The sequence below is a fragment of the Penaeus chinensis genome, chromosome 4 (genome assembly GCF_019202785.1).
Source record: "Penaeus chinensis breed Huanghai No. 1 chromosome 4, ASM1920278v2, whole genome shotgun sequence".
Taxonomy (NCBI): domain Eukaryota; kingdom Metazoa; phylum Arthropoda; class Malacostraca; order Decapoda; family Penaeidae; genus Penaeus; species Penaeus chinensis.
In genome coordinates, this window is record NC_061822.1 from 7,290,928 (window position 1) to 7,300,927 (window position 10,000).

A 10,000-nucleotide genomic window follows, 5' to 3' on the forward strand; every position below is an offset into this window, starting at 1 on the left:
CTTTTGCATTATGAGAAACTTATCTGTTCGCCGAAGTATTGATTAACTGGCTAGCTGGTAAGGGTTTCCAAGGTTCAGCTCTTGGTGTATATGTGCTTGAAAGGGTTATATACCTTAAAAACTCAATCACTTTTAACAAAGCTAAAATGATCATGTGTATTTAATATTGGCACTTAAATCACGATGGTATTCATTATGCAAAGTAACGTAAACAAAATACGCCAGTCAATTTGCGAATCGGGGCATTCGCTTGGCCGAACGCTTTAGGCTTATAATATTCGGCAATGGAAAATGACTATACATACATTCTTTTTTTTGGGGGGGGTCTGCCTCTGTGACCTCCGCATGGCCCAGTAGACTGACTGGGGAAGCTGAGTCTAAATAATCGACCAACTGATCTATAAGACACTGGATAAATGTCACGATAGGTTTTAGCATCTACGTTCTTTTCTATCCAATACTTTCACAGACAGCTGTGCCCCCAATACGATATTTGTTTCGTGTGTCCCAATACTCCTCCACAAAGCCGGAAGGAAGTGTTGCCCTAAGTACTGACTGACTGTGATACCCCTTTTCCTCTACATTGTTTAATTAACAAGACATTGAAATTTCATAAGTACCCGAGTCTAAGTACAAGTTAGGAACCTGAATTTTTTTTACCCCTTATGGTTTGAATCAGCATAGCGTGCTAAAAGACACAAGTAAAACGAAAATGTATGATACATCAAACTCAAAATACGGTACAAAAAGCATTTCGCGTCTCTTTTGTCCACAACAAAGAACGCAGTCAATCGGGACTAACAAGAAGGGTTGCAACTAGCATTATGGCTTTGGGAAGGTATCATAATTATTTGCTCGACATGTCTGTGTGTTGCCCGTTGAAATTCCTTAACTGCATGAGTGAAGTTCAACGCTTTCCAAAAATTTGAATTACGTACATTTTCTTTTGCTGTTCTTTCGGTTGAAATTATCTCTATCTATCTATCTATCTGTGTGTCTGTCTATCTGTTTATCTATATATCTATCTATTTATCTCTATCTCTCTCTAATGTCAAATCTGGTTTTGCCCGACAAAATTTGTTTTGATAATTGGGAATACCACCCCGAAGAGAAAAATAAATGCGTGGCAGTGAAAATCTCTTTCCCTCTCTCTCTCTCTCTCTCTCTCTCTCTCTCTCTCTCTCTCTCTCTCTCTCTCTCTCTCTCTCTCTCTCTCTCTCTCTCTCTCTCTGTGTGTGTGTTCTTCCTCCTCCTACTTCACCCCCACGCTCTCTCTCTCTCTCTCTCTCTCTCTCTCTCTCTCTCTCTCTCTCTCTCTCTCTCTCTCTCTCTCTCTCTCTCTCTCTCTCTCTCTCTCTCTCTCTCTGTTCCTCCTCCTTCTACTTCATCTCCCCCCATTTTCTTTCTCTCTCTCACTCTCACTCTCTCTCTGTAACAGGCTATAGTCTTTGTACAATGGCTATGGCTGGTTGGGCAGTGATAGTTATTAAACAGCTTGACTCGTTTATTTCCATAAAAGAGGGGGGGCTGGTAGAGACCGGAGCACGCTGACTTCTGGGAGTGAACTGAAGGGTCAGACGAGGTCAGATGTAATCGTCCTCTAGGTCTTCGCTGAGGCATTGGTTCTTAACCAATATTGAGCCACGTGTTAAACATAGGGCGTCCATGCAGTGCATGTCACTCTCGCTCTCGCTCTCTCTCTCTCTCTCTCTCTCTCTCTCTCTCTCTCTCTCTCTCTCTCTCTCTCTCTCTCTCTCTCTCTCTCTCTCTCTCTCTCTCTCTCTCTCTCTCTTTCTCTCTCTCTCTCTCTCCCTCCCTCCCTCTCTCTCCCTCTCCCTCTCCCTCTCCCTCTCCCTCTCCCTCTCCCTCTCCCTCTCCCTCTCCCTCTCCCTCTCCCTCTCCCTCTCCCTCTCCCTCTCCCTCTAGTGTTCACTGTAGTAGTATTTTGTGAAAAGTCTCTACACATAGATGGCACCACAGTGCTGAGCCACAAAGGAATCAATTAGTAAACCTTGTGACCACCTCTGATTTCATCTTTCCTTGAGGTTTTGGGAAAAAAAATGCTGTTTTTTATTAAAGATATCAAAATTAATGCTGTTACTATTATTATAGACATAATTATTATAATATCACTGATATTACTAACAGAAATATAAGATAAAAGGAAATATTTCAAAAAATCAAGAAAAGGGTAAACAGGGGAGTACTGGTATTTGGTTCATTGCTTCATACATGTGCAGCCATCTATGTATAAATAAATTAAATGCACAGCGGGCAAAGCAAAGAGTTAGAGTGTCCTAATATTCATTAAAATGCAATATATAGAAAAATGGGTAAATTTCTCAGCGTCTTTTTGTTCTGGCAATACCTCTCTTGTTTACTTTCATCTACATTTGCTCTATGTCAACTGCATAACAGTAGACCTTCATCTGATGGCACCCACCATAGTAATATCACAAGAATATTAGTATTTCCTCAAACTCATACATTTGTTATGGTTTCCCTGGTAAAACATGCAGTATACAGAGACAGAAAAAGAGTAACAAAGAGACAGACAGACAGAAAAATATATACAGGATAATAACAGTAACTTTCAATCATTCACTTCGCTTTACTAGGAATAGACACACTAGAGAACAGTTAGCACCGAACATGGTTTTATCAGATGGTGTAGAACCAGTGACTGTATGAAGCCTCCTCAGTCCACTCAACATGGATCTGTGTTTCTCTCACTGCCTGCAGAAGCTCATCAAACTGGTTGTGAAGCTGCTTGATCTGGCGGTCATTCTCACTGTATACATCACCTGTGCAAATAAATAAAATGTGAAGGTTAATAGTGTATGAACTTGTAATTTATAATCTAAAATGGAATTTATGGAGACTTTTTTCTTTATTTATATATTTCTACTGCATAGTCTACTTTCTTTATTGCCAATGTATTCTCTATAAAGACATTTCTTTAGGAGGAGACACAAATAATGGTGAAAGTAGCCTTAGCACATTACAAAAGAAAATGAATGAAAGAATTATAAACATCAATTAAGCTAGTTTATGCAAAGGAAGCAAGGCTTCTTGAATACAACTGGTTACCCTTTCTCTCAAGCATCTGATAATGCTTCTTGCAACAGATATTGGTTATTTCTCCAAGCTGTCAATCCTTCCGGACCAATGACCTAGCAACTGCATTAATAAGACTGCAATTTGGGGACCCTAATTCATAACTGTAATATTCATGTTATTTATGACCTGAATCTTTTTTCTTACTTATACAAACTATATGTCCTTGGGTCATTAACCCCCAAGATAATCCATCTATATGTAAATTGTCTTTACTTATAGATGACTCCACAAGTACTTAGTCACCAATGAGCCAATTAATAGTACTACCTACCTCACCTGTTTACCCTTTTCCTTGATTTTGGATATATTTTCCTGAATCTTATATTATGTCAGTAACGTCAATAAAATCATAATAATTATAATGTCTATGATAATAATAACAGCATCGATATTGATGGCTTTGGTAAAAAAAAAATTCCCCAAAACTCAAGGAAAAGGGAAATCAGGTGAGGTCACAAGATCTACCAATAACTCCTTTGTGGCTAAGAACTTGTGGAGTCATCTATGTGCAGAGACATTTTACAAAACAAACTACAATGAATACAATTTTCTGGCAACATGAGGTTAAGGGAACCATCAACATTTATTATGGACCTACTTCCTTATTCAAGGACTAATTTTTAACCATTCTTACAGCATAGTAACTAAAGGTTTACATTTCTAAAAACCTTTTTATTTACCATACATATATTCACACCCAAATCATTAGATTTCCTACAAAAATGTGTTTACTATGTTTGATAACTCATAATTTGGGGAATTTTTCAATCAGATGTCTCCTTGTGTTGCAAATGAAATTGCCACTCTCTAGGTGATTTTTTTACATACATACTACTATGATTTTCTTGTAGTTTAAATACTATAGAAATCTTGGTGGAATCAATAACAGAATCGCATTATAGGATGATACATTTGTTGTGAAAAACATCCCATTCAATGGGCCAAAGGAACTCTATGTATCTTTTCTTTAACTCCTTCGACCCAGGTGATTTGATCATCATGCCATGAAGAAATTTGGCTGAAGGCTGAGTGATAAGACCACAAAAACAGGAATGACACACCATGAGTGAACAAAGTACTTGGCAGAAGATTACACTCTGTGGGCACTTAGGGAGGATTTCTTGCATTATTTCCACCAAAAAACAAGGTTGGAATGTACCATATGTGAGCCAAGGCTGGAAGAGTACTAATTCCAGGGAGGACACTACTTGCATACTCAGGAGCCTGTTCCTGCCCACTGTGAGCAGCATGGTAGGGTGTATTACAGAAAACAGAATAATACAGAAATATTTAAAAAAAGATAAATATAACCTAATGTTGCTTATTGTTACTGTTATTGCACATAGTTGTAGTCTACCTGGAGAGATGATAATGTATCTGTGCAAGGAAAACAGTCCATTATAATCTTGATATAATATATCTAATGACAAATAGAGACCTACAAGCCACACACCTAGGAGAGTCACCATCAAGTAAACCTAATGCCCAGACTTTAAGCCACATGCAGGCAGCGAGGTACACAGATCCAACAGGTTTATCTTGAGTTCAAGAAAGTGAAACCTTCTGCAGGAAAGGTTGATAGCAAGAACTATATAAAAGTGTTTGCTCAGATTTTTCATTTTCTCACAAGAACACTACCAATGGCTTTTTTCTCATATTCATGCACTTTCTTCCAATTCTCTTTTCATTCTCAATTTAATTCACTATCTCCCCTTTCCTATACTTTTTCTAAATTCCTCTTTTGATCCCATATCTCTGTTTTTCTCTATTCTTAACCATTAGCTTTCCGATGGTTCACATCATGGATGACTTGGCCACGGCTCCAGGTTAATGTTAAAATGAACTATGCTTTTATGCTTTTTTATAGAGTATCCTCAAGGCCAAATATCACAGGCAGAACAGGATGTGTAATGTTACTGTTTTGTACAAAAGGAGAGATATTTAGCAGATAAATAATTTCCCTGCTATCACTGGCAGATGTCACACACCAAAAAAAAAAAATGCCCTCTCATGGTGCTGCTGTGAACCTGTAGTGTTTCCTTGTGTCATCCACTAACATTGCCATACACTCTGTTAGTGTGACTATCTGGAAGTACAACACACAAAAGAGTAGTACTGAAGCAGTAGGAGTAGCAGCCTTGAATATAACTGCATACAATCTCTTATTTCATAAGTATAAGATTTTGTGAAAATTAAAGAAAATCCTTTTGTTATCCCTCAGTAAAACCACATTTCATCTTTTACACAGAGTATAACTCATGCAATTTGTTGAAAAGGATTCTAATGTAAATAATCAGGCTACTACAGGTTCTACAATGAATACCATGTATACCAGCTGCATTAAAATCTTGTTTTGTATGCAAGTGAAACAAAAAGAAATCCTATCACTTTGTTGAAATAGGCCCCACAGTCAACCCTAGTTAGCTGCACATACTCCATAGAGTAGAGGCCTAACACAAACCAGATTCTACTGGAGGCAGCATTGGAATGAAATTCCCTGTCATTGATTCACTCTTATTCTATTCTTAAAATTCCCAAATTTGGGGATTCCATTTCTATACCATCCAAAGATATTCCAGCCACAGGTCACAACAAATGTATAAGAGTATTATCCTGAGAGTCAATGGTCAGCATATATCTTCATTCAGGGACCACAGAAAATGTAAAATTCAAAGGTTTTATGTTCTTATAGCACATAAAAAGATGACTTTATCAAATAAATCATCTGGATATGAAGCATAAAAATTTTGTGGATTTGAAAATAAAGGAAAGACCTGTTTCAGACACTGACCTAATGCTGTCACTCTATACAGCACAAAATCATGCTTTCAAATAACCCATGGCACGAAAGACTTGTTCACTAAACCAGTTCCACTTCGTAATGCAGATAATTAAGTTACCCACACCTGAGAAAATAGCTATGTAATGAAAATGCTATTTGCAATACCTGCATAAAAACAAAATTACTTATTTAGTAATATTCACAAGTCCCCTACTGAATTGGCATAAGAAATAGAAACAAAGAAACATATGTTCAAAGACAAATGAATGACAGCTCCAATAATAAGAGAAATACATTCAATTAAAACATTTCAACTCAGCCTATTATAACCTCCTCTTCATCACACAGTAAAAGTGAAATGGATTTATTCTGATTTTACGGTTGGAAAAGGAGTCAAGACCAATTCAAAACATCTTAGTGGCTACACATTCAGTGCCCACAAGATCACAACAAACCCCTCTGTTAACCCATTGCCACCAGGGAAAATGAATAACAAATGGGGAAAATGCTGTGCTCATTTTTCATATTTTTTTGTAAAATGTCTCTACACATAGATGGCTCTGCCTTACCTGATTTCACCTTCCCTTGAATTGGCAGGATAATGTATTTTTATACTAGTGCTATGAATATCGATGATGTTATTTTTATTATAAACATTATAATTACTTTAACCCCTTGCCGACGGATACGACGGGTAGACCCGTGCTTTGCCCACTGTTAGTACTTGTTTGATTGTTTATACACATAGATGGCTATACTTGTACTAAGTCACCAATGAGCCAGTTAGGAGTACTGCCCGTCTCGCCCGTTCACCCTTTTCTTTGATTTACGAAATATTTTACATTATCTTATTTTGCTGTTACTAATATTAAAAAACATTATAATAATTATAATGTTTATAATAAAAATAACACCATCGAAATCCATAGCACTAGTAAAAAACACGTTTTTCCCGCCAATTCAAATCACGTATGGTCACAAGGTCTACTAATTGACTCCTTTGTGGCTAAGCACTAGCAGAGCCATCTATGAGCAGACATTTCACAAAAAATATAGAAAATGGGCACAGCATTTTCCCCATTTTTTGTTCATTTTCCCCGACGGCATTGGGTTAATGTTATAAACATTAGTAATAGCAAACTAAGATAACGTAAAATATTTTCGTAAATTAAAGAAAAGGGTAAACAGGCAAGACAGGCAGTACTCGTCATTGGTTCATTGGTGATTTAGTACAAATGTAGCCATCTATGTGTAAAAACAAGTAAACAAGTAAACTCACAGTGGGCATGCCCGTCGGGAATGGGTTAATTTTAAGAGGTCGAAACTGCTTACAATATCTAAATTAAAGTCTTTAAATATTACAAACATCTAAACACAAAACAACTTACTGATGTACATATCAGATGGTGTTGTGAGACACAGATATTGTAGGCTTTTACAGTGAGCAAGATCCGACAGATGGCTGCGGATCACTCGTGAGGAAAAGTCATTTCTGGTCAGTCTCAAGTAGCACAAGTCAGGCAGAGATGACAAGATGTTCACCAGTTGTGTCAGTGACTCTGGCACTACAACATTCAAAAAACAGCCTTCTAGTTCCAGCACTGATATCTGGAAACAAAAAGGTTACTCTGAAATAGTTTCCCATGTGGGATTTTCTTTTCTCTATACTATTTGTATGCTATGCATTTTTGGTATATGTTTGTGTTATATAAAGCTTTATTTTACTACTAATAATACAAGAATACTACATTCTCAAAAAAATAAAAAATAAAAAAAATAAAAAAATATATAAACTTATTATTTATTTACTTATTCATTTATCATACTACCAAAGAATGATTATAGATTTTTTTTTTACTTATCTAGTGAATTTTCCATCTTATTCACAATCTTCCATTAATAATATGCAAAAATACTTAGCTAGTCATGTTTTTACACTATATATAAACACCACACAAACAGAATTCTTACCTTAACCAGGTTCTTGCACAAATTACATAATGCAAAAAAGTCTGCAGGAAGACCAAAGGAGTTTTCACTAAGGTCAAGCTGCCTTAAAGTCAACATGTGTCTTGTTGTCGACAGAGCCTCGAGATCTGGACTTTTGAGAAAGCAGCCAACCATCTTCAGATACTCCAAACCTCGTGGCAGAGCACTTAGAGCCTCTACCTTGTCTGCAGAAATTCATTTTAAAAATCAAAGAACACCAAAATTCCATAGGACCGTACCCACACTATCATAATGATCATGGTGGAAGTTACCTCACATGAGAATATTGGCATCACATTACGAACTAATCCACCAGATATTTGACCCATTGCCACCAGGAAAAATAAATAAAAAATGGGGAAAATGCTGTGCTCATTTTTTTGTATTTTTGTGAAATGTCTCTGTACATAGATAGCTCTGCTAGTGCTTAGCCACAAAGGAGTCAATTTGTAGATCTTGTGACCTTACCTGATCTCACCTTTCCTTGAATTGGTGGGAAAAACATATTTTTTACTAGTGCTATGAGTATCGATGGGGTTATTTTTATTATAAACATTATAAATACTATAATGTTATAAACATTAGTAACAGCAAAATAAGATAACATAATATATTTTCATAAACCAATGAAAAGGGTGAAAAGGCGAGACAGGCAGCACTCATAACTGGGTCACTGGTGACTTAGTACAAGTGTAGCCATCTATGTGTAAAATGTGTTAAACAAGTAAACTCTCAGTGGACATGGCATGTAAGTACATGCCATGCCCATTGGCAATGGGTTAAATGAGTAAGGAAAACAAAATCATAATAAATCACATGACAATACAAAACAGCTTTCCTACCTCGGAGTCGTATCCCTGAAAGATTGATCTGGCACAGATTTGACATTCCAGCCAGGAAGTGCAGTGAGGTAACTGACCGATTATATGCTAAGCTGAGACTTGTCAAGCATTCTGACATGCAAAGGAGAGAGTCAAGGCCACTGTCGTCTACATCACACATTTCTAACTCTAAACATTCTGTTCCCTGTAGAAAAAAAAAAGACAATTAGTAACTTATCATCATATGTTAATAAGTACATACATATAAAACCATATCTTAACATATCTAATTATATCCATTTAGACAATCTAGACTTCCCAAGATCCACACTTCAGAACTTACATTATTAGCTAAAAGTTCTATGAAGTACTGTATCTTCTTCATTGAGACAGATACTATATGAACACTGCGTAGTTTTACAACAAGAACGGCCCCATGGTGCTGACTTAGCGTACAAATAATGCCGAGATCGTTAAACTTTTTTTCTGATCCATCATCTATACGAACGTCCACTACTATCGTAACTGCAAAGAAAAAATAAAGAGACTTTACAGTAAGGTAGTTTTCTCTCATTAGAGCCACCTCTAAGTGTTCTCAGAGTATAAAATAATATAAACAAAAACTAAAAGGAAAAATAATAACATAGCTGGTAAAAAATCAAACAGTCTGATAATGATATGATTTTCTCACTGTCTCCTTTGACTGCTACCAATCCAATATTTCTATAAATGTCTTTAAACATTATTAAATAAATATACACAAGAAAGAGGAAAGAATTTGTGAAAATGACCAGGATATAGGAATGATATTCATACAAGATTATGAATATCAGTAATATCATTCATATGACTTTTGCATACATAAACAGTTACGTACATAATGAGATATCTTCTATTTACTGCATATATATGTGTATGTATATGTATGTATTTATGTATATATTTATGTATGTGTGTGTGTGTGTGTGTGTGTGTGTGTGTGTGTGTGTGTGTGTGTGTGTGTGTGTGTGTGTGTGTGTGTGTGTGTGTGTGTGTGTGTCTGTGTGTCTGTGTGTCTGTGTGTCTGTATGTATGTATGTGTGTATGTGTGTATGTGTGTATGTGTGTATGTGTGTGTGTGTGTGTGTGTGTGTGTGTGTGTGTGTGTGTGTGTGTGTGTGTAAATATATACATATATATACATATATATACATATATATATGAATGTATATACATATATATATTCATATATATATACATATATATATGCATATATATACATATATATATAAGCATATATATATGTACA

At 36.2% G+C, this 10,000-nt stretch overlaps 1 protein-coding gene across 9 annotated transcripts in view; it reads right to left on the reverse strand.

Moving 5' to 3' along the window:
* Positions 1-2,591: 2,591 nt before the first annotated feature.
* Positions 2,592-10,000, reverse strand: part of LOC125025085 (leucine-rich repeat-containing protein 14-like) — a 14,755-nt gene continuing 7,346 nt past the window's right edge. For all 9 annotated transcript variants that reach the window (XM_047612988.1, XM_047612986.1, XM_047612987.1 and 6 more), the window contains 5 exons: positions 9,056-9,237; positions 8,734-8,917; positions 7,874-8,076; positions 7,291-7,510; positions 2,592-2,804 (listed from right to left, as the gene is read on the reverse strand). In XM_047612988.1, the coding sequence (XP_047468944.1) occupies positions 2,662-2,804; positions 7,291-7,510; positions 7,874-8,076; positions 8,734-8,917; positions 9,056-9,237 (932 nt within the window). In that variant the 3' untranslated portion in view covers positions 2,592-2,661. The remainder of the gene's footprint in view (positions 2,805-7,290; positions 7,511-7,873; positions 8,077-8,733; positions 8,918-9,055; positions 9,238-10,000) is intronic.